This window comes from Spermophilus citellus, assembly GCF_964194105.1.
Source record: "Spermophilus citellus genome assembly, chromosome: 7".
NCBI lineage: Eukaryota > Metazoa > Chordata > Mammalia > Rodentia > Sciuridae > Spermophilus > Spermophilus citellus.
In genome coordinates this window covers 109,366,326-109,392,092 of record NC_138188.1, presented here as the reverse complement: position 1 = coordinate 109,392,092, position 25,767 = coordinate 109,366,326, and the positions used below count along the sequence as shown (strand labels likewise).

The 25,767-nt window shown below is 34.7% G+C and overlaps 1 protein-coding gene across 13 annotated transcripts in view; it reads left to right on the top strand.

Annotated features, from left to right (window-relative positions):
* ZNF148 (zinc finger protein 148) overlaps positions 1–25,416 on the top strand; it is a 142,666-nt gene extending 117,250 nt beyond the window's left edge. For all 13 annotated transcript variants that reach the window (XM_081302134.1, XM_081302139.1, XM_081302137.1 and 10 more), the window contains 2 exons: positions 22,852–22,970; positions 23,234–25,416. In XM_081302134.1, coding sequence (XP_081158260.1) covers positions 22,852–22,970; positions 23,234–24,832 — 1,718 coding nt within the window. In that variant the 3' untranslated portion in view covers positions 24,833–25,416. The remainder of the gene's footprint in view (positions 1–22,851; positions 22,971–23,233) is intronic.
* Positions 25,417–25,767: the final 351 nt, after the last annotated feature.

Below are 25,767 nucleotides of genomic sequence, written 5' to 3'. Positions count from 1 at the left end.
AAGCAAAGCACTAAGAATAGCCAAGATAAGCTTGTCTTTGAGAAGCTGATAGATTTATAGTATTGAACATCAATATATATTATAAAACTATAATCATTTGAGACAGTGCTTTGTTTACACAGGAAGAAACAAAGATCATTTGGTCTGGAAATAGACCTACACATATATATTCACTTGATTTATATTAAAGATGACAGTGTAATATGATAGAAAAAGATGATATTTTATTGAATGTTGCTGGATCTATGGGGGAAAAAAAGTAAGTCTTAACTCTCCGCCTTATGCCATGCATAAAAATCAGTTCTAGATGGATTGTCAATCTACATGTAAGGAATAAAACCTGTGTTAGAAAAACATTGGAGAATAGTTTCCTAACTTGAGAGTAAGAAAAATCTTCTTACAGGATACATATCTTTTTTTTTATTTTTAATTTTTTTAAATAGTACTGGGGATTGGACCTAGGGGTGCTCTACCACTCAGTTACATCTCTAGCCCTTTTTGTTTTGAGACAGGGTCTAAGTTACCCAGGGTGACCTGGAATTTGTGATCTTCCTGCCTCAGCCTGCCGAGTCTCTGGGATTGCAGATGGGTGTCAATGTGCCTCTCTCAAATAGGATATAGAATGCTAATCATAGTGGGAAGAATTGATAAATTAGTTCTCTTACATCAAGACCAACCATTCACCAGGGTCACTATTAAGAAGGTGAAAAACTAAGCCTGACAAATACATACAGAATTCTTCCCCCTGCCTTTTTTAAATTTATGTTTTAAATTCTGATTTGTTATGTATGACAACAGAATGTATTACAATTCATAGTACACAGATAGAGCACAATTTTTCATGTCTCTGGTTATACACAAAGTAGAGTTACACCAATCGTGTCTTCATACATGTACTTTGGATAAATGACGTCCATCACATTCCACCATGATTTCTAACCCCATGCCCCTTCCCTTCCCGTCCCACCCTTTGCCCTATCTAGAGTTTTTCTATTCCTCCCTTGCTCCCCCTCCCTGCCCCACTATGAAACAGCTTGATGCTGGTTGTTTTAATGAATCATAATAATAGCCATTATTTATCAGGTGGTTAGTATGTGCCCAATATTTAAAACACTTCATGAACTAGATTTCTTTTTAAAGTCATGTTTCTTGAGATATAATTTATATATGGTACAATTTGCCCTATTTAGTTTTATAGTTATATGGATTTTGATAACACAAATATAAAAAAAGACAACATATAAATATGGATATATAGTACTAGAGTGAAGATACAGAATGTTACCATGTTCTCCTTTACTACTTCTTTTTTAAACAAATAGAGAAATTAATTTTAATATATTTTCATTAACCCAATGGATTATCAACATAATTTGCAGAAATATTCTAATAATTGTTAATAATAATAAATAATTGTTAATAAGATATTTCATGTTCATTTTCTTTGTCCTGGTAATTCTTTGGAATCTTATGTCTATTTAACACATAGCACACCTCAATTCAGACTAGACACATTTCAAATACTCAGTAGCCTCATGTAACCAGTGTCTGCCATATTGGCTCCTTTCTCCATCTTTCACCTTTTTATTTATTTATTTATTTTTTAGAGAGAGAGAATTTTTTGATATTTATTTTTTAGTTTTCGACAGACACATCTTTGTATGTGGTGCTGAGGATTGAACCCAGGCCGCATGCATGCCAGGCGAGCGCGCTACCACTTGAACCACATCCCCAGCCCCATCTTTCACCTTTTGATGAGACGGATGCTGTAGGTTGCATGATAAGTCCCCTTGTTATGTGGTTTCTTGTGAGTTCCATCAGAAAGGGACACCAAAGAGATGAACTTAGAATATACAAGAATAGAGCGAGGTGTTTTATTCCTCCCTATAAAGCTCTATTAGACTGTGAGTTGGTTTCTACATGCCTTTGGTGGGAATAACTTCAGTTAGGTTACGTTTTCCTACAAGTTTTTCATAATGGCTCTCTCTTCTTTCACCTCCTACCTCTCCAAGTTTGTGGAAGAAAAGGTACTTCACAAAATTTGTTAATTTACCTCAACCTTGTCCTTACCTTCATAATCACCTTATTAAACAATTTTTCATTGATTTAATTTTTTCAATTGACCTTTTTTACCCTTGAACCTTGAATAATGGATTTTTAATTATAAGAGAGTAAAATATACCTCATTTCATATCACAGGCAATGTATTTATGCATACCATGTAAATTATTTTTTTTAAATATTTATTTTTTAGTTATAAGTGAACACAATGTCTTCATTTTACTTTATGTGGTGCTGAGGATCAAACTCAATGCCCTACACATGCTAGGTAAGCCCTCTACCTCTGAGCCACAACCCCAGCCCCATACCAGATTAAAATATAACATATAAAATGCTAAAACTTTTAAAGAAAATGTTTGTGTAACTTTGTGAAGAGAAATGGGAAACAAAAAAATACAAAATAAGCAAAAACCTGAAAAATTAGATGATATTGTAGTTAAAAATTTTTATGTGTAAAAATTTATCCAAAAGGGCTGAAAGAGACAGGAATTGTATTACTGGTCATTTTTGTTTTATTTTTGGTATTTAGCTTCACTTGGTTTCTCCTTTGGCTTTTCCTTTGTTGTAGTTCTTCCCTTTGCAGATTTTCATTGTTGTTTTTTATTTCCTCCTCGTAGAATATTTTGCCAAAAATGTTCTGTAGTGCAGGCTTTCTTGCTGTAAATTCTTTTAGCTTTTGTTTGTCATGGAAGGTTTTTATTTCATTGTCAAATTTGAAGCTTAATTTTGCTAGATATAAGATTCTTGGTTGGGATCCATTATCTTTTAGAGCTTGGTATAAGTTGTTCCAGAATCTTCTAGCTTTGAGAATCTGGGTTGAAAAATCTGCTGAGATCCAAATTGGTCTTCCCTTATAGGTAATCTGATTTTTCTCTCTTGTGACCTTTAAAGTTCTATCCTTATTCTATATGCTAGGCATTTTCATTATAATGTGTCTTAATGTAGTAGATCTGTTGTAATTTTGTACATTTGGTGTCCTATAGGCCTCTTGTATTTAATTTTCCAGTTCATTATTCATGCTTGGGATATTTTCTGCTATTATTTCATTGAAGAGACTTTGTATTCCTTTGGTTTGAATCTCTGAACCTTCCTCTATCCCAGTAAATCTTAAATTTGGTCTTTTGATAATTTTGGATATTCTGTTCATGGTTTCTTACTATCTTCATTGTGAGGTCAACTTTATTTTCAAGATGTGTATATTTTGTCTTCATTGTCAGAGGTCCTTACTTCCAAGTGATCTAGTCTGTTAGGGATGCTATCTATTGAGTTTTTTAATTGGCTTATTGTTTCTTTCATTTCAAGAATTTCTGGTGGGTTTTTTTTTTTCATTATCTTTATCTCTTTCTTGAAGTAATCTCTTGCAACCTATATTTGCACTCTGATCTCTTTGTTGGAGTGATCGATTTTTGCCTGTGTCTGCTCACTTAGGTCGTTCTTTAATTCCCAGATCATTTTAGTTATGTACATTCTGAACTCCTTCTCTGACATTTCACCTACTGGGCTATCTATGGATTCTATTGTTGTAGTATATTGGTTTGTTTGGGGCACTTTCCTCCTTTGTTTTGTCATGATGTCTGTGAGTCTTCCTCGCTTGCAGTGTAGATCCAAGGTATTACAGCTTCTGCCCTATTGTCTTATAGTGACCTGCAGGTTACTGATACCTCACTTTTAAGGGAGTGATCAATATTACAGCACTCAGTGTACCCAGTGTGCAGCCATATATCAGCTTCTATTTTTACGTTTACAGTTTTGTCACTATAATCAGAAATGATGAGTTCGGTTATCTTTTACCTTATAGTCAATAGGTTTGCCTAATGGTTTACGGTTTCTAATGGTAGAAGGCAGGGGCTGGGGTTTGGCTGAGATGTTTGTGAGGTAGGATGTGAGAATATGGAGGTATTAGGTTATATGACAAGTGAGAGGGTAATCATAAGAAGTTGGATGTTAGGAGAAACAAGAGATAGGCAACCCCACGCAAGACTCCCTGTTACTTCAGCAACAGGATAAATGTTAGCACCCCTGGTAGAGAAATTTCTGGTGCCACCAGGCCCACAGGGACCTGGTGATGTCTGACCAGGTCCTTATTGTTGTCCTTTGATAGAAGCGTTGATACCCTAGTTTCATGCAGTGGTAGCCTCAAGCCTATGTTGGGCTGTGGAGCCATTTTGGCTCCCCAGTGGGGGGGTGGCTCACCGTGTATCTCCTCCGGTCCTCCAGTCACGGTTGCGGTGGCAGGCCTCTCCTCCGAAACTCCAGCCACCAGTGTGGTGGGCAAGACTCTCCTCTGAATCCTTTTTTTTCCCTCTTTTATTGGTGCATTATAATTATACACAACAGTGGGATTTGTTAGACTATATTCATACAATAAAACATACAGAATTTTTACAGATCTACTAAAGAAAAGACAAGCTAAAAGAAAAACAGGCAGAATAGTTGAACAGACACTGCACATATACACACAAAAAAATGATATAAAAATGGTAGTAAATGTATTGAAAGGGAACTAAACTTCATCAGTCACCAGGAAAATATCTTAAAATTGCAATTTGGTACTACTTGAACACACCCCAGAATGACTATAGGCAGTGTAGAGTGTTTAGAGATTATTTGGAACTCTCTTGCTTCTGGTAGGCTTGTGAATTGGTACTTCCACTTTGATAAACTATCTAACCTAAAGACTGAGCATGCAAACTCCTATGATTTGTTATTTCCACTCCTAACTATGTGCCTTGTATGATTCTGTATGTATTTTCACCAAAAGACATGTGCAAGAATGTTAAAGCAACATTGTTAGTAATGACCCCAAAACTGTAAACAACCCAGATTTCTATCAACAGTTGAATGTAAATCATGGTATAACCATATTAGACCTACATTGTGGGCTAAATATGACATTGAGTAAAAAGAAGCCAGACACAAAAATATATACATTGTATGACTCCATTTCCTAAGCAAAGCAAAATTGTAACAGAAATTGGCATAGTGATCACTGATGGAGGGGTTGAAGGTGCTTCTCTGTCTTCCTTAGAATACTAATTATACTTGTCAACTTTTAAGAAAATTCCTCAGACTGCAATTATGGTTTATGTACTTTTCAGTGGGCATAGTGCATTTCAGTAAGTTTATTTGAAAAATATAGTGTAACTTCTGTGTACTTTTGATATGTTTAAAAATTTTTATAATAGAAGGTTAATTAAAAGGGAAAATCTGGGGCTGGGGTTGTGGCTCATGTGAGGCCCTAGGTTCAATCATCAGCACCACATAGAAAATAAATAAAATAAAGGTATTGTCTCCAACTACAACTAAAAGAATATTTTTTTTTTTTAAAAAAAAGGAGAATCTCTGGTTCTACAAGTCTGTATAGTGGTTATCTTTGAGAGGGTAGCAATCAGATGGGGCTTTAGGCAGCACTTGGGAGGAGCTCATCCTGTTATGTCTCTTGAGTTAGTGGGCTTTGTTAAAAGTTATGTGAACTATGGTTATGATTTATTTACTTTTTCTATGACTCCAATAAGAATTTTACTTGATTAAAATAAAGGAAAAAATTATGAGACAATTTGGATGAAATAAAATTTGCACATTGCTGGTAATTATTGAAGCTAGATAATGGGTTACATGAAGGGTCTTTATTTTCTTGTCTACTTTTTTGTATGTTTGAAAAGATCCCTAACAGTGATTCAAATGAACTGTAGGGACAGAAAGCAGACTTGGAGAAGCAGGGAAGAAATGACAGAGAAGCAGGGGGAGGGATTAGAGAGAGTAATAGGAAACTTCTGTGTTTTTATGTAAATTAATTGTCATGATTTGGGTGATGCTTGCAAAGTTATATATGAATTTGTGAAAACTAACCAAACAGTCATATTGTGTTAAGAAAAAATCATAAAACCTAGGTTCTAACCATCCCAGCGACAGTCATTTTCCAGAGAGAAGATCTAATGATCTTCTTTAATACTCTTTTAATACTTCCCAAATGAATCTGTGACTGAGATACCACTTATTATGTTATTGTTCTGCTCCCCTCCCCCTTTTTCTCTTACAAAATAGTGGACACTAATTTCTTAATGGCGAGCTACAGATTAGCTTGTAAAGTGTATACTTGGGGCTGGGGGTATAGCTCAGTGGTAGAGTGTTTGCCTAGCACGTGTGAGGTACTGGTTTCTACCCTCAGTACCACATATAAATAAACAAAATAAAGGTGTTGAGTCCATCTACAACTAAAACTATATTTTTCAAAGTGTATACAGAGGCTGGGGTTGTGGCTTCAGCAGTAAATCGCTTGCCTAGCGCATGTGAGGCCCTGGGTTCGATCCTCAGCACCACATAAAAAAAGTAAATAAATAGAATGAAGGTATTATGTCCAACTACAACTAAAGAATAAATTTTTAAAAAATTTTTAAAGTATATAGAGGGGCTGGGGCTGGGGCTGGGGCTTGGGCTCAGGCTCAGTGGCAGAGCACTTGCCTAGCATGTGTGAGGCACTGGGTTCGATCCATAGCACCACACACAAAAATAAATAAATAAATAAATAAATAAATAAATAAATAAATAAATAAATAAATGAAATAAAGGCGCGCTGTCCATCTACAATAAAAAAATAAAAATAAAAAGTGTATACATATGATCAGAGGGTCCACATTTTGGGATTGCTCTAAAGTAGACTAAAATAGATGAATTTGGTGCAGAAGCATCTTTTTTGAAGAAGAAAGATGGTCAACCAAGGTTTATCCCTGGACCTGGTTTATTATTAGTATCATGACATTGGGCAAAATTTTCATTACATGGTGAATGGGGATAATTCCCCTCCCCACCCCAGCCATATTGAGGCATACTTAACAGGTAGAAGTTGTATATGGTGTACAGTGTGATTTAAATTTTTTTTTTATTCTAATTAGTTATACATGATAGCAGAATGCATTTCGATTCATTGTACACAAATAGAGCACAAGTTTTCATTTCTGTGGTTGTACAGAATGTAGCGTCTCACCACCAGTCATACACGTACCTCGGATAGTGATGTTCATCTCATTCCGCCATCTTTACTACCCCCAAGCCTCCTTCCATTCCCTCCCTCCCCTTTGATATACACACGCATTGTGAAGTGATTACCAAAATCAAACTAATTAATAATCATTGTCTTACATAGTTACCTTTTTGTGTATATGTTGAGAACACTAAAGATCTACTTTCAGCAGATTTCAAGTACATAATACATTATTCTTAACTATAGTTACTGTGCAGTACATTAAGTCTGCAGAGCTTACCATCTTACAACTGAAAATGTGTATCTTTTGACTGAACCTTCCCCATTTTCTCTACCCCTGACCACACATACCATTGTACTTTCTGTGTATTTGAGTTCTGCTTCTTTATATCTTATATGTAAGATCTTTATCTTTCTGTGCCTAGTTTATTTCACTTAAGATAATGTCCTTAATGTCATCTCTGTGTTGCAGATGCCAAGATCTCCTTTTTTAAAGCTGAATAATATTTGATTGTATATATATACTTACATAGTAAATTTTTTTTAATCTATTCATCTTTCAGTGGATACTTGGGTTATTTCCGTATCTTGGCTGTTGTGAATAATACTGCTGTGAACATGGTAGTGCAGCTATCTTTTCAGTATACTAATTTCAACTCCTTTGAATCAATGCCCAGAATTGGAATTACTGGGTCATATGGTAGTTCTATTTTTAATTTTGTGAGGAACCCCCATAAGGTTTTCCATTAATGACTGTCCTACATTACAATCTCAGCAACAGTGTACTCCAAGTACCCTTTTCTCCATATCCTCAAGAACACTTACCATTTGACTGTTTGGTAATAACTATTCTAATAGGTGTGAAGTGATATCTCGTGGTTTTGAATTTCATTTCCCTAATGATTAGTGATGTTGATACCTTTCATGTACTGTTTGGTCTTTTGGATGTCTTCTGTGGGGGAAAAAATGTATATTCAGGTCTCTTATTTTTTAATTGTGCTGCTGTGTTGTATTACTCTCCCCCTGTGCTGGGGATGGAACCCAAAACCTTACACATGCTAGGCAAGTACTCTACCACTTTATATATTGGTTGTAAGCCCCTTATTGAATACAGTTTTCAGATATTTTTTCTTTTTCTGTAGGTTGCCTTTTCAGTTTGTTATTTTGTGTCTTTTGCTCTGCAAAACTATTTAGTCCTACTTATTTATTTTTGCTTTTGTTGTCAGTGCTTTTGGAGTCATATCCACAAAATCCTTGCCAAAACCACTGTAAAGGAGCTTTTTTCCTATCCCTACCCCTCCCCAAGGATTTTTAAGGTTCAGGTTTTATGTTTGTCTTTAATCCATTTTGACTTGATTTTTATTGTAAAATTACAAATAATTTTATTTGATACTCAAAATTTTAAGCTAAAGATGTAATAAGATAGTTGTTCTAGATTGAGATGTAAATTTCACCTGTATTTTTTAAAATATTTTTTTAGTTGTAGATGGACACAATACCTTTATTTTATTTGTTTATTTGTAAATACACAGTTTAAAGTGTATTTTTACATTTTGGAATTTAATTCATATTTCTTTTTTGTAAGGACACACTGATATTCATATATCCAACCATTTTAACTAATTGGATATTTTACATGGTGCTGGGGATCAAGCCCAATGCCCCACACATGCTAGGCAAGTGCTCTACCCCTTACTGAGCCACAATCCTGGCCCCTTTACCTATATTTTTAAGGTGACAGTTTAAAAAGTATTGTGCTTGTAGCAGACCACTTTATGGTGTTTTTTAGTTCTCTTTATTTATTCAGTTGACAGCCAAATCCAGAAAATGTAGTTGCTTAAATTGTGGCTCATTCTGAGTTATACTGTCTAGATTCTTTGGATTATAGTAGTGTTAATGCTCTGTGCTCAAATTAAAGCATCTAAATATATTTCTGAAGTGGAAAAATATATTTCTCACATGGAAAAATGTTAAGTTGCAGGTAATATGAAAAATTATTGTGGCAGAATAATACATTGTTGTGGGGGATGGCAAAAAGCCAAAAGACCCCTGTTTAGGGCTATGATTAGGAAAAGGATTTTAGTGATGACAAAAGTATCCTTTTGAGAGGTTGGCCCTTCATTGTTAGATACATTAAATAATTAGAAGAGGAAGGAGGCAGTTGTTGGGCATGTTGGTACACAACTATAGCCCCAGGGACTCCAGAGGCTGAGGCGGGAGGATTGGAAGTTCGAGGCCAGCCTCAGCAACTTAGCAAGGCCTGTCTCAAACAGAAAGGGCTGAGGATGTAGCTCAACAGTAGAGCGCCCCTTCAGTTCAGTCCCTAGTACAACCAAAAACTAAACAAAAAACAACACAGATATTTAAACATATTTTATAGAAAATAAAATAAGTTGATAACAGGGGATTCTTTCTTTTTTAGCAGATTCAATATGGAGTCATCTGATTTGGTAACCAACCCCTTGTGTGCTTAATGACGTCTTCACTATTGATCTTGTACTTTAGAGTGATTATTCTCAGGAATTGTCTTGAAAGTTCAGAAATATAATGATCTGAAATGCTTGAAGTCAGGATAGTGTTTACTTAAACACTGTTTAAAGTGTAGTTTTACATTTTGGAATTTTAATTCATATTTCTTTTTTGTAAGGACACACTGATATTCATATATCCAACCATTTTAACTAATTGGATATTTTACATTTAGGTATATTTACAGGAAATTAATAGTATTCCTTTAATTTAGGTCTGTAAGGTCTTCCATCATTGGGACATCAATTATATAGTGTTAAGATATTTAGGTACTTGTACCAACTGAGTGATGATAGAAAAATGAGATATAGAAATGGTCATGTTTATGTAGTATTCAGCCTACTTCTGTAAAAGGAGAGGTTTTGTTGTTGTTTGGTGGTGGTGGGTTTTTGTTTTGTTTTGTTTTGTTTTCACATGGTTCCTGGACCAACTCTCAAATCTTTAAAATTGTATTAGAGTTTTCCTGGGATATTGATCTTACTCTAGAGGTCACTTACTATTTTCCACTAATGTCTGTCCCAAAAAGTACAAGTCTAAAATCTAATCTGCAGGAGCCAAGAAACAGTTCTCTTCCTATTATAAGCTATTTCATCCTAAGGAACTCTATCTAGGATGAGACTGCTGTAATCATTTATTTATTCATTCATTTTTTTTTTTATGGTAGCAGGGGTTGAACCCAGGGCCTTCCATGCTAGGCAAGTAGTGTACCGCTGAGTTAATCCTTCCAGCCCTAAACCACTTTAAATATTATGGTGGCTATAAATTATAACTTCACAGCTCTACAAAAGAAACCCAGAATTTTTCTCTATTTTCTTTTGGGGGGAAGTGGTGACCCCAACCTCTCATTTTTTAAAAGTGGGCAATCATTGCTAGTATGTTCAAAACATAGGAGTTAAGTATTTTGCTGCCCTTCATTCTAGGAAAAGAAAATCATTGTATCCTAGAAAGGTAGGTTTTAAAAAATTTGCTACCTTGGAAAATTAGATCTTTCATTAGTTATCTTAGGGCCACTGGGATTTTTGTCAATTTAGTGTAAATGACATTGAGTGAAATGTCTTCATGGTACTGTGGCAGCTCTACAGTTTTCATTTAATAACCTTATTTGTACTTTATTGGTTGTACTTTAGTCTAAGATGATTTCCTATAGAATGTAATTTTTTTGGATAGTGTATGGTCTCTCTTATTAGTCTGGTAAATAGTCTTTCTAACTTCCTGGAAGAGCTATATGCCAAAGATACTCCCATGTTCTTTAAAGTTATAAGCAAAATTATTGGGTCTGTGGTTACTAAATCATTTCATTTTTTTCCTAAGTTTATTGTGTATCATACGAGTGTTCTCATTTGAGATTCAGTCACTGGGTTATAGCTATAATCAACATGTAAATATAATGCTAATCATTTGTTGTCAATCTCTTACCTTCTTTCTTTTGTTTAGGGTAGCGGGTGGCACCCAGGGCTCACTACCACTGAGCTTCATTCCCAGCACTTTTATTTTTAATTTTGAGACAGGTCTCGGCTAAATTTGCAGTCCACCTGCCTCAGTCTCCCAAATTGCTGGGATTATAGGTGTGCTCTACCATGCCTTGCAACTTCTTCATTTCTATTGTTAATTGTTTATTGAGCTCTAATAATATTCCAGACTTTATTCTCAATTTGCTCTTTTCATGAGTTATCTAATTTAATGTTTGGTTCTGTGATATTTTATATTAATATTTTCACTTTGCAGATGAGAATATCAGTTTTGAAGAGTTTATATAATACATATAATTTCTCACAGTTAAATGCTGAGACCAGCATTAAAAACCAGCTAATCTGGCTCTAAAATCTGTACTCTTAAGTACTTTTCTGTTTCTTTTTTGTTAGTATAACTTTGTTTCTGTCCTTTTTAATGACTTAAAAGTCATATCAAGTTTTATGACTTAAAAAAGTACGTCATAAACTTCTGTTGTCAAGTAGTATTACTAGACCAAATGAACTTTGTCATAGATATCATCATGAATATTTTTGACTAGACTATGAAAATTTCTACTTAAATTCTCATTAATAAAGAAAGATAAAACAGTTTTTACTGTTAAATACTTTACATTCACTATCATAACCATGAACTAATTTGGAGAAATTTTGTGGAGGAGTTAAGGAGAAAATGATGTTAGAGATAAGGTGAAGCAGGCCAGTTTTAGGAATTAAAAGAACACCACTTTGATTAGAGCTGAGGAATTAGATGGGCGAATTGTAAAGAAAGATCAGGCACAAGAGAAAGGCAGAATCCAGGTGATAATGCCACTCAATTTTTATTTTATCCTAAGAACTTTAGACCACTGAAAGGCTTTAAACATAATCACATTTACTTATATTAACAGAAGATGACTAATAGTGTGGAATTAGGAGAAGAAAGCAGATCCCAGAGAGACTACAATTTAAAAGGATGTTATAGTTCAGACCAGGAGATGATGGTATCTTGAACTTCAGTGATAACAGTGGAAATAGAGAGAAGTAAGCCGATTTGACAGGCAAAAGTAAGCAGAATCAGTAGGACCTATTAATTGGTTGAATATGCAAAGAGAAGGTAAAGCAGAGAAAAGTCATATAGGCTCCTGGCTCACATAACTAGGTTAGATAAGCTTGCCACTTGTGACCTTTGTCTCACCATGTTATTGCTTTCCTTCAACCCAGCTGCAGGTTGAAGATCACAAGTTAGTGCAAGATATAATGTATTTGAGATCTGTGTCATAGAAGTGGATATATTAAATAGGCACTTTGGATGTGTGGATCTGGAGCTCAGATTGAGAGTAATGAAAGCCATGGAAATAGGTGAGCTTCCCTTCTTTCCAAAGAATATAGAATGAGAAAAGCAGAAAGCCTACAAAGAAGTCTTCAACATTTGGAGGGAGGAGGGTGAGCTGAAAAGAGCACTATGAAGGAACAGTCAGGAGAAGTTGATGTCATAGAAGCCAAGGGCAAAGTGAGTTTCAGGAAAAAGAAAGAGATCACTTGAATGGCATTGAGAGGACTAGTGAAGCAATGAAAGAGATTTGGTTTTATTAATGACCTAAAGGGGATTTACAAGAACCAAGATTGGAATGGTGTGAAGAGTGGAAGAAAAGGGTTAGTTGAAACTGTCAAAAATCAGATTTAATGTTAATCCACAGTGAGCTAGATTATGCATAAAGCTTAGATCCTCATAACTTTTTAAAAATATTTATTTTTCAGTTTTCGGTGGACACAACATCTTTATAATTTTATTTTTTATGTGGTGCTGAGGATGGAACCCAGCGCCCCGCGCATGCCAGGCGAGCGAGTTACCGTTTGAGCCACATCCCCAGCCCCCTCGTAACTTTTTTATATATAATTTACCCTAATGATCACAATTATGAATATCTGAAGTTAGGTACTTTATAAAGAAAAGAGTTTTATTTTCTTTTATTTTGGAGGCTGAAAGTTCAACTGATGTAGCCCCATTCTTTCAGCCTTTGGTGAGGACTTGTTTGGCTTTGCAACTTCTTCATTTCTATTGTTTATTGAGCTCTTATAATATTCCAGACTTTATTCTCAATTTGCTGCTTTTCATGAGTTATCTAATTTAATGTTTGGTTCTGTGATATTTTATATTAATATTTCCACTTTGCAGATGAGAATATCAGTTTTGAAGATAACTGTAATAATTATTACAGATGGCATCATGGCAGGAATGTGAGAGGGAAGCCAGAACAACTATGGAGAGGCCAGTTTTGCTGTTTTGTAAGCCCCCTTGTAAGAACTAGTCAGGGTCCCAAGAGAACTACTATTACATCCTTTAAAGGACAGTGCTCTCAGTACTTCTCACTAGGATCCATCTCTTTAATCCACATCACTTCCCAGTACTATCACAGTGAGGACCAAGCTCCCACTCCATGGTGAACCCTTGGGGGATTCACTCAAACCATATTGAAATCATAGCAGTTACCCATCTGTTATAGAAAGAATTTTTACCCATAGAAAACTGTTTATATGCAGTGTCAAAGTTACCAGGGAAAAACAGCACAGTGGGGGATTTAGTGGATAATCATTAGAAGAGAAACTCTAGGGCCTTTGAGTATTAGAAAATTACTATTTGTGGGACACTTTGTTTTTCTCACCATGTTATTACTTTTCTGAATGCTTAAAAAATATATATATTTCTTGCTACTTTTTTTTTTAATTTATTTTTGTGTGGTGCTGAGGATCGAACCTAGTGCCTCACACACGCTAGGCAAGTGCTCTACAACTGAGCCACAACCCCAGCCCTCTTGCTACTCTTCAAGTTTTTTCCTATTAATCTTAAAATTACTATATAGATTGTCTTCATTTTTCAGTGGAAGCACTTAGACTCCCAAAAGGAAAAATAAAAAAGGATTTTCTTCCAAAAGAAATTTAGATGTTTTTATTAAGGCAAATATTCAACAGTTATTTTATTTTCATTTGCATTCAAAAGTAAGAAACATTCAAAGTACCCAAGCCAGGGATAAGATACAGAATCCATTATCACTACTGCTTTTTCATACAGTGTTTGAGATTAATTGCCAAAGAAAGTAGATAAGAGAGTGAAAGAAAAATGGGAAAAGAAAAGCTGAACTTTTCAATCAGTGGTCCTGGAAAAACTGGATTGCCATCTAGAAACCATTCATACCTCCCATTCTGCCTCAAGATGACTTCCATATATCAGATGAAATGTTAAAAAAAAAAAAGCAGCAGAAGCAGCTGTAAGTACATATGTAAAAATGTGGATAGGAATAAGGAAGTCCTTTCTAAATAATACTGAGAATCCAATATCCATCAAGGAGAAGATTGACACATTCAGCTGTGTAAAAATTTAACAATTTTTATTTCATCCCCACCATTCAAGGGGGTATAGAAAGGCTAGGAAAAACCTAGAACTCAAAAACAAAAGATCACCCTCCTTAATAAAACCCTTCAAGTCTTCAAGAAAAAGACTGACAGCCTACCACAAAATTGGATGAAGTTATGAGTGAATAGTTCATAGTAACTGAATAAGATATAAGATGGTTTGACCTCAAGCTGAGATCATGTTTTCAGGTTAGGTGTATAGTTATCAAAATGGACAACATAGTAGTGTATGGTGATGTTATAGGGAAATAGCTTTGCTGGTAGAAGATATAGATTGATAACGTCTCCTGTGGAGGGAGAACAATTTGATAATACATTTCAGAATTATAAATATATTTATTATTTGATCAAGAATTGTTTCTAGGAGTTTATCATCCAAATATAATAAAAGATTACAAAATTACCTATACTAAAAGATACTTGGAAATAATATGAAAAATATTTCCTGACAGAATGATATAGCTCTTTCTACTGATTAGATCTCCAACATATATTGTTAACTAAAGGGGAAAATACATGAGAACAAGCCAGGCCCAGTGACACACACCAGTAATCCCAGAAATTCAGGAGGCTAAGGCAGGAGGATCACAAGTTTGAGGCCAGCGAGGCCAACTCAGCAAGATAGTTTCAAAATAAAAAAATGAAAGGGCTGAGGATGTAACTCAGTTGTGGAGCTATGCCCCTGGATTTGGTCCCCAGTACCAAACAAAACACAAAAAACAACATGGGAACAGTAAGTAAAGTATGTTATCTTTGTAAAAGAAAGAGGGGAACATAGAAAAGAGACCATGTATTTAGCTTGTAGTTGCGTCAAGAAACTCTTGAAAGAAACTTAAAAACAATATGTGGCAGGGCAGGGATAGGATAGGATAGCTTGTTTATATTGTTTTGATTTTTTTTGAACCATGCACATATATTACCTAATTTATAAACAACAGATTATTAAATGACAAAACACATTTAAAAATTTTCTAAAATGGCTAGTTAAAAAGGTAGGAAAGAAAATAATTATAAAAATGGGAGGAAAAAGAAAGATGAGAGTTAAAAAGGAAGGAAATACTAAAGGGGAGCAAAAGATAGGAATAGAATTGAGAATAACAACAATGGGTAACCAAACAATAATAAAATGACTGTGGAAGATCAGTTTGTGGTTACATTAATCTTTGACTTATTTAGACGACATATTTGTTCTACAGGTTGAGTATAAGAAATAACTTGGGACCAGAAGTAGTTTTTTTTTGTTTGTTTGTTTGTTTTTTTTTGGATTGGGAATGTTTGTATATACATAATGAGATCTTGAGGGATGGGACTCATGTCTAAACATGAAACTTACTATGTTGTACACACCTCATATACATAGCTTGAAGGTAATTTTATTCAATTTTTTTTATTTTATGCATGAAATATAGTTTCATAGTGTGAAATTTCCCATTTATAGCCTCATGTTGGCTTTCAGGTTTTGGAACATTTCAGATTTTTTAATTAGGGATGCTCAACCTTTATTTAATTTGCAGGAGCTGTGAGTGGTTGTTTGTAACAACAAAGAAATATTTGTACAAATTGTTTTTGAGGCATTTATGTGTCTAGTACTCTTTTTGTTAAAGGAAGTTTCTTTGTGTTGCTTCTGGCTAAATAAGGTATTAACTTCTTGATCATCTGTTAGAATGCAGATAATTTAAACATGGAATTTCTCCAGTTAATTTATGTTGTCTAATTTTGAGTTCCTAGATGAAAGAATTTCTAATTTATGTACTTTGGGTGGTACCAATTGTGTGCTTATGCAATATTTTAAAAAAATATTTTTGGTTGTAGATGGACACAATACCTGTATTTTATGTATGCTGAGGCTTGAACCCAGTGCTTTACACATGCTAGGCAAGCACTTGACCACTGAGCTATAGCCCCAGCCCTTATGCAGTATTTTTAAAATCATAATCTTTTAAAAAATATATGTATTTTTTAGTTGTAGTTGGACACAATGCCTTTATTTAACTTATTTATTTTTATGTGGTGCTGAGGATCAAACTCAGGGTCCTACACGTGCTTTACTGCTAAGCCACAACCCCAGCCCCTTAAAATCATAACTTAAATTGAGATAAAATTCACAGTATCAGAAAAACCCATCTATTTAAAGTATGCAGTTCAGCAGTGTTTAGTATCTTACAGAGTTGTACTATCACTATCTAATTTTTAGAACACTGTCATCACCCCCAAAAGAAAACCTATACCTATTAGCATTCACCTTTATTGCCCACTTCCTCTCAGCTCAAGGCAACCATTAATTTGCTTTCTGTCAGTATGATCTGCTCATTCTGGACATGTTGTAGTATGTACCTTATTCCTTTTTTTTTTTTTTTTTTTTTTTAGCTGAATAATGCACACATGGATCCAACTGGTAGATATTTGGACTGTTTCTACTTTTTGGCTATTGTAAATAATGCTGTATTTTATTTAATACTTGTGTACAATGCTTATGAGGGCTTAAGTATTTAGTTCTCTTGGTTATAAGCCTAGGAATAGAATCTCTGGGTCATATGGTAGCTATAATATTTTGATGGCTTGCAAAACTGTTTTCCTCAGTAATCACACTATTTCATAATCATAACAGCCATCTACAACCCAGTGCTAATACTTGTTACTATTTTAGCCATCCCTAGTAGGTTTGAAACCATTGTGGTTTTGATTTATATTTTACTAAATAATTATGATGATGAGCATCTTTTTATATGCTAATTGGTCATTTTTACATCTTTTCTTATACAAAGAGCTGTTTTATATTCTCAATTATATCCCTTATCAAATATGATTCATAAATTGTCCCATTCTGAGTTGTCTTTTCACTTTTAAAAAAATGATTGCATGGAATTTTATTATTTGAATCACTTTAAACTATACAATGTAATAGCATTAAGCAAATTTATAAGGTTATGTAAACAAACAACCTCTGTAACCAAGCCCAGGCACTTGTTGTATGCCTGTGAGTCCAGCTATTCCCCAGACTGAGTCAGGAGGATTGTAAATATGAAGCCAGCCTGAGCAGCATAACAAGACTCCATCTCAGAAAGTGACAAAAAAAAAAAAACAAACAAAAAATCCAGCCTTCAGAAACTTTACAACCATTAAACACTAACATCCCCTCGCTGCCTCCCCTGGTTCTTGTGCCACTGGTCTATTTTCAGTGTTTCTGAATTTGCCTATTCTATATCCGTCATATAAGTAGACTCGGTCCCTATTTATCCTTTTCGTATCTGACTTCTTTCTCTTTGCAAAATATCTTCAAGGTTTATCCCATGTTTGTAGGTAGTATGTATCAGGATTTCATTTTTACAACTGAATACTGTTCCATTGTTTGTACCCATCACATTTTTCTCCCTGTTTAAGTTGATCGACAGTGGCTTGCTTCACCTTTCATCTGTTTTGAATAACGCTGTGATATATTTTGGTATACAGGTATCTGTTTGAGTTCCTGTTTTTAATTCTTTTGAAAATATACTTAGGTGGGCTGGAGATGTGGCTCAAGTGGTAGCGCGCTCGCCTGGCATGCGTGCGGCCCGGGTTCGATCCTCAGCACCACGTACAAACAAAGATGATGTGTCCGCCGAGAATTAAAGAGCAGAACAGGGAGGCTGAGCAGGAAGAAAAGATTAGCATTAAACAGAGACATGAGGCGGGAGGGAAAGGGAGAAAAAAAAGGGAAATCACATGGAAATGGAGGGAGACCCTCATTGTTATACAAAATTATATATAAGAGTTTACGAGGGGAATGGGATAACAAACATGGAGGGAAATGAATTTCAATAGATGGGGTAGAGAGAGAAGATAGGAGGGAAGGGGAGAGGGGATATTAGAGGATAGGAAAGGTAGCAGAATACAACAGTCACTAATATGGCAGTATGTAAAAATGTGATGTGTAACTGATGTGATTCTGCAATCTGTATTTGGGGTAAAAATGGGAGTTCATAACCCAATTGATTCTAATCTATGAAATATGATTTGTCATGAGCTTTGTAATGTTGTGAACATCCAATAAAAAAAAATTAAGTTTAAAAAATAAATAAATAAATAAATAAATAAAATAAATATTTTAAAAAATGGTTAAAAAAAAAAAGAAAATATACTTAGGAATAGAATTGTTGTGTCATGTGGTAGGTCTTTGAGGAATGGCCATAGTTTCCCACAATAGCAAACATTTTTTGCAGGGCGAGGTAAGGATAGTGTCCTTTGAAGCACAAGCTTTAACTTTGATGAAGTTCATTTATTTTTTTGTTTGGTTATTGTGTTTTGGTATCATACCTAAAAAACCATTGCCTAGCCAAGGTCATGAAGATTATTCCTGTGTTTTATTCTGTTGTTTTAATAGTTTTGGTTCTAACATTAAGGCCTGTGATACATTTTGAGGTATTTTTATTTATGATGTGAGGTAGGAGGCATCTTCTTCGTTCTTTTGCATGTGACTATTAAGTTGTCCAAGCACATTTGTTGAAAACACTATTCTTTCTCCATTGAATTGCCTTGGCACCTTTTTAAAAAATATTTTTTAAATTGTTGATGGACCTTTATTTATTAATTTATTTATATGTGGTGCTGAGAATTGAACTTGGTGCCTCACACGTGCTAGGCAAGTGCTCTACCACTGAGCCACAACCCCAGCCTGCCTTGGCACCTCTTTTTTTTTTTTTTTTAAGTTGTAGATCGATACAATACCTTTATTATTTTTATGTGGTGCTGAGGATCGAACCCAGGGTCTCACATGTGCTAGGTAAATGCTCTACCAATGAGCTACAACCCCAGCCCTCACCTTGGCACCTTTTTAGAAAACCACTTGACCATAAATGTAAAGGTTTTCCTCCAGACTCTAAACTCCATTTCTTTTGTATTTGTTTCTTGCTTTTGTTGTGCTAGGGATTGAACCAGGACTTCGTATATGCTAGTGCTCTACCGCTAAGCCACACCCGAGCCCACTCAGTTCCATTTCTTAATACATATCTGTCCTTAAGCCATTAGCACATTACCTTGATTATGTGATTTTTAAAAATTGTTTTTGGATGTGAGTTTTAGTATAAGGTTGTGAATTTCTACTTTGAATCTTCTGATGAGTTTGAGGAATGTTACCATCTTAACAATATTGTCTTCTAGTGTACAAATATTAGGCAGATTTAATTGAATTTTAATCAACATACTCATTTTCTCTTGTATCCTTTCTTGCTTTTGATAAATGATTTAAATTCTAACCTAATGATCTCTATCATCTACATTCTATATTTTAAAATGTGCACCTTTTCTTACTTCTTTCCAACATTATTTGTTCCTTCTTGGTTCTTTGGAATCTTATTCCTTTGATTATTCACTGTAATAATTCAATTTTAGTTCAGTTTTTCTTCTACACTGATTCCTTTGCCTTCAGCTTTGTCTCCTTTTCTTTAACAATGTATTCTTGAATGGATTACTTTATTATTTCCCATCTCATTTCTTATTCCATTTCTTCCAAACTTCCTGAATAAGTATTCTCCTCTCCAGACTTCTACTGTATTAATTATTTGGTGTGCAAGTTCTTTAACTTTTCTGGGCTTCAGTATTTCTTTACTGTGAATTAGTCTGGATTAATTGGTAAAGCTTTCTAGCCTCTAACCTCTGGACCCTTGGAATGTTTCCTTGGAGTCCCAGTATATCAAAGTGAGTTACTCTGCAACTGAATGTGCTTAATAAGCATTGAACCTTTTGCCACATCAGCAGCAGTGCATGGGAGCCTCTGTGGAACCTGCAAGAGCATAATTTGAAAGCCACCGGAAAGTCTCTTTTGCCCTAAAATTTGGTAACTCTGTAGCAGTTACAGAAGTTACATCCTTGTAAGTTTTAACCATTTTGTCCCATTGTCCCAGATAAGAAATACATATAGAGTCTGGAGTTGTGGCTCCGTGGTAGAATGCTTGCCTAGCATGCGTGAGGCATCCGGTTCGATTCTCAGCACCACATATAAGCAATTAAATAAATAAAGGTCATTCAATAACTAATAAAAATTTAAAAAAAGAAACACATAAAACCTTAAATATAGTATGTAATATGTAATTCCATAATAACAATAATAATTATAAAATTATGTTAATTAATAGATAACGTACAAACTCAGATTATGAATTACAACCTATTTTAATGCACCTGTCTTGATTTTGTTGAAATAGGCATAGAATTGAAAACTTGGGACTTACCAGGTTATATAATTTACTTGTTGCCAAATTAAATTCTATTCTTAGGCACCATTTCTCCTGGACATCAAACGGTATCTAAAAACAGTTAGCAGCTCTGTTATTCTTCCCGAAATTTTCTTTCTGTGGAATTTTAACTTCAGGTGCTACTTCACTTAGATTCCTAACATATCCAAAAAGCTTTTCCAAATCATAACTACTCATAATAACATTTTTCTCACTGGTAATTCACTGTAGTAATCATTTGTTTGGCACTTAAAGATAACAGAAGGTATTTTGAGCTACCTAAATATAATTTAAGTCTAAGGAAGCATAATATGGTAAAAAATAGAAATGTATGAAATAATTATTGAGTTGTAAGTAATAAGTGCCTAGGAGTTGTTTTAATGGAGTTCTGTGGAAATTCAGGAAGAAGGAGCAAAGTATCCCATAGGAGATTAATTTGGTCTCATTGGGAGGGTGGTGTCTGAACACTTAGTGGACATTCCTGACTGAAGGAGCAGCATGGATCAAGGTGAAAGTAGGAAGTGTGAGATGGTAGATATTTTGACTGAAGGACAAAGTTAAGAAGGGAAACAGGGTAATGTAAAAGTTGTAAAAGTAAACCAGAGCTTGATATAGTTTTATGTGTTGTCATTTTATAATATGTGTATCGTGTTTCTCCAATTATTCTATAAACTCTTGGAAAAACTTCCTACAGCAGGGCTGTGGGTAAAGGAGCAGTATTCAGTCAAATTTTGTTAAGCATATGATAGGTAGAAACAGCAGTTTCCCAAACAAGTATTATACAAGGTAACTTATTGTTTATTTATTAGACTTCAGTTTTATCAGTCAAAACTATTTATAATGAAGGGAAGGGAGAAGAGATGGGAATAGGAAAGACAGTAGAATGCACTGGACATAATTTTCCTATTTGTTCATATGTGAATACATGACCAGTGTAATTCCTCTACATCATGCACAACCACAAGAATGGAAAGTTATGCTTCATGTGTGTATAATATGTCAAAATACATTCTACTGTCATGTATAACTAAAAAGAACAAACATTATAACGTTTTTTTAAAAATTTTATCAGTAAAAACTATAGAACTCCATAGTAATGGTATCTTATGCTTAAAAGTTCTTAAGGAATTAAGGGATGGGGGTAGAGCAGTTGTATGTATAATTAACAGTACTCAATTTATAATTCATCCCCAGATGACAAGAAATGCTGGTTTTAGTTGAGAAAAAGAATAAATATAGCCAGGCATGGTAGCACATGCCTATAATCCCAGTGACTTGGAGGTTAAAGCAGGACAATCACTACCTCAATTTCAATTCAAGTCCTGCCTCAGCAACTTAGTGAAATCCTGTCTCAATATTTTAAAAAATATAAAAAATAAAAAAAGTTTGGGGAATGTAGCTCAGTGGTAAAGCACCTCTGGGTTCAATCCCCAGGACCTACCTTCCCACCAAAAAGAATCAGTATAAACAGACCTTACTTTGGGGGCTGAGGCCGTAGCTCAGTGGTAAAGTGCTTGCTTCGCATGTGTGAGGCACTGGGTTCCATCCTCAGCACCACATAAAAATAAATAAAGATACTGTATGTTCATCTACAACTAAATAAATATTTTAAAAAATAAAAAACAAACCTTTTGAAATTTGGTCTCTAAGCTTGTTTTATGTCTTAATTTTTTTAAATTTTTTTATAGTTGTCAAACCCAATGCCTCACTTACACATACTAAGCAAGCACTCTACCACTGAGCCACAGCCACAGCCACAGCCCTTACATTAGATTTTAAAGAGTATTTTCCCAGGGTTTATATTTTCATTTAACCACAAATGTTTCTAAAATAGATTAAGAATTAAGAAGCTGTACCTAAGAATTATATTAGACTCTGCATGAATAACTTTTTTTAAAGTTCTAATATATTATTTTAAATGATTGAAAAGAAAGATAAGAAATTATCAACTACTCTGCTGAAAGAATGTCCATATTGCTATAAATTTCTTGTTCTCCTGGTCATTCTAGAGATTATGTTCTATGCACACATAACAGAAGGGAGGAAAATTGAGTATCCCTGCTTTCAGCTTTTAGAATAGGGAGCACTTTTTATCATTTAGAAAGAGTGAATTGTCATAACTATCAAAGGATATTTAGAGTTTCTTATTGCAAAGCAATTCATTATTTTACAATATTTGTTTTGTTTTAAACTTTCTATCATGTACTAGGTGAAAAACCATTTCGCTGTGATGAATGTGGTATGAGATTCATACAAAAATACCATATGGAAAGGCATAAGAGAACTCACAGTGGAGAAAAACCTTACCAGTGTGAATACTGTTTACAGGTAAGATAGGTAGTTTGCAATTGTTCTATCCTTATTAAGTTATAAAATCTAAGAAATTAGAAAATGCTGTTTACTACTAAGACTATTTGAGGAACTTCTAAATTCTTATTGATAAGATTTATAATAGAAAATTGGCTCTGTTAATTTGTTTGGAATTGCTTATATTATGCTTATACTAATTGTTTTCTTTTTTCTCTTCTTTGTTTGACCAAAAACACAAATACAACAACAAAAAACCCACTTCCAACCTCTGAATTCAACAGTATTTTTCCAGAACAGATCGTGTATTGAAACATAAACGTATGTGCCATGAAAATCATGACAAAAAACTAAACAGATGTGCCATCAAAGGTGGCCTTCTGACATCTGAAGAAGATTCTGGCTTTTCCACATCACCAAAAGATAATTCACTGCCAAAAAAGAAAAGGCAGAAAACTGAGAAGAAATCATCTGGTATGGACAAAGAGAGTTCTTTGGATAAATCTGACCTGAAGAAAGACAAAAATGATTACTTGCCTCTTTATTCTTCAAGTACTAAAGTAAAAGATGAGTATATGGTGGCAGAGTATGCAGTTGAAATGCCACATTCTTCAGTTGGGGGATCTCATTTAGAAGATGCATCAGGAGAAATACACCCACCAAAGTTGGTTCTCAAGAAAATTAATAGTAAGAGAAGTCTGAAACAGCCACTGGAGCAAAATCAAACAATTTCACCTTTATCTACATATGAAGAGAGCAAAGTTTCAAAGTATGCATTTGAACTTGTGGATAAACAAGCTTTACTGGACTCAGAAGGCAATACTGACATTGATCAGGTTGATAACTTGCAAGAGGGACCCAGTAAACCTGTGCATAGTAGTACTAATTATGATGATGCCATGCAATTTTTGAAAAAGAAGCGGTATCTTCAAGCAGCAAGTAACAACAGCAGGGAGTATGCACTGAATGTGGGTACCATAGCGTCACAGCCTTCTGTAACACAAGCAGCTGTGGCAAGTGTCATTGATGAAAGTACCACAGCATCCATATTAGATTCACAAGCACTGAATGTGGAGATTAAGAGTAATCATGACAAAAATGTTATTCCCGATGAGGTACTGCAGACTTTGTTGGATCATTATTCCCATAAAGCTAATGGACAGCATGAGATTTCCTTCAGTGTTGCAGACACTGAAGTGACTTCTAGCATATCGATAAATTCATCAGAAGTACCAGAAGTCACCCAGTCAGAGAATGTTGGATCAAGCTCCCAAGCATCCTCATCAGATAAAGCCAACATGTTGCAGGAATACTCAAAGTTTCTGCAGCAGGCTTTGGACAGAACTAGCCAAAATGATGCCTATTTGAATAGCCCGAGCCTTAACTTTGTGACTGATAACCAGACCCTTCCAAATCAGCCAGCATTCTCTTCCATAGACAAGCAAGTCTATGCAGCCATGCCCATCAATAGCTTTCGATCAGGAATGAATTCTCCACTAAGAACAACTCCAGATAAGTCCCACTTTGGACTAATAGTTGGTGATTCACAGCACTCATTTCCCTTTTCAGGTGATGAGACAAACCATGCTTCTGCCACATCAACACAGGACTTTTTGGATCAAGTGACTTCTCAGAAGAAAGCTGAGGCTCAGCCTGTCCACCAAGCTTACCAAATGAGCTCCTTTGAACAGCCTTTCCGTGCTCCATATCATGGATCCAGAGCTGGAATAGCTACTCAATTTAGCACTGCCAATGGACAGGTGAACCTTCGGGGACCAGGGACAAGTGCTGAATTTTCAGAATTTCCCTTGGTGAATGTAAATGATAACAGAGCTGGGATGACATCTTCACCAGATGCCACAACTGGCCAGACTTTTGGCTAAAAAAAAAAAAAAAAATGTAAATAATATTGGCACTTTAGAACAGATTAATCAAGAGTGGGGTTACTCTGTGTAAAATGGAGTGCTGTACAGATTTAAGAGCAATGCGTTATAACAAGTTAAGCTGATATGAATAGCAAGATAATCCCATAACTACGTTTTGTTTGGTTAGTCAGCATTCTTTGAACTGCCTTACATGTTGTCACCTTTATAGAAGCAATGCATATACTTGTTTTAGATCAGAAACTTGCTATTCCACCTACACCAAGTTAAAAAGGAAAAAAAAAAAAGACTTTCGCACAATTGTTTCCTAACTGATAACATTGTACATTCTTAGGAGATTAGTAATTGTGTGAAATTTACTCATACTGTTTCTAAGTTTTTCAGCATAGTCATTGCACTTCAGCAGGGAATCTGAGTATACTTTACAGACAGAGTGAACTTAAAGTTTAAATGTCAAGAGATTATGGCTTAAATACATTAGTTTGTCCTATAGGGGGGAAAAAAAGAAGAAAACCACCTTTCAAAAAGAATGATATGCCATATACCCTTGATTTTCATTTTGCATTATATTGACGTGTTTTTTTTTTTGAAGAAAAAAAGTAATAAAAATCTGATAGTCTAAGACTCCACTATTTAAAAGCCTAATTACTTTTAATATATGCATACTTTCAAAACTTTTACCAAAATACACAACTGTTGAAGCATTCACTTCTCTATGGAAGTATGCATATTGGTGTCAGTTTCTTTGTACAGTTGTACCTAGATATTTTTTTATGATTTTTTTCATGTGCAAGTATCAAGGTTTTGAAGTTTTAGTAAAAAATATTCTGTAGATTACATTCCCAAGAACATAATGCTTACACAATGTATATTCCACATTTTAAATCTTAATTGTATTTTACTTTACATATACACTTCAGTTAACATAGAGCACT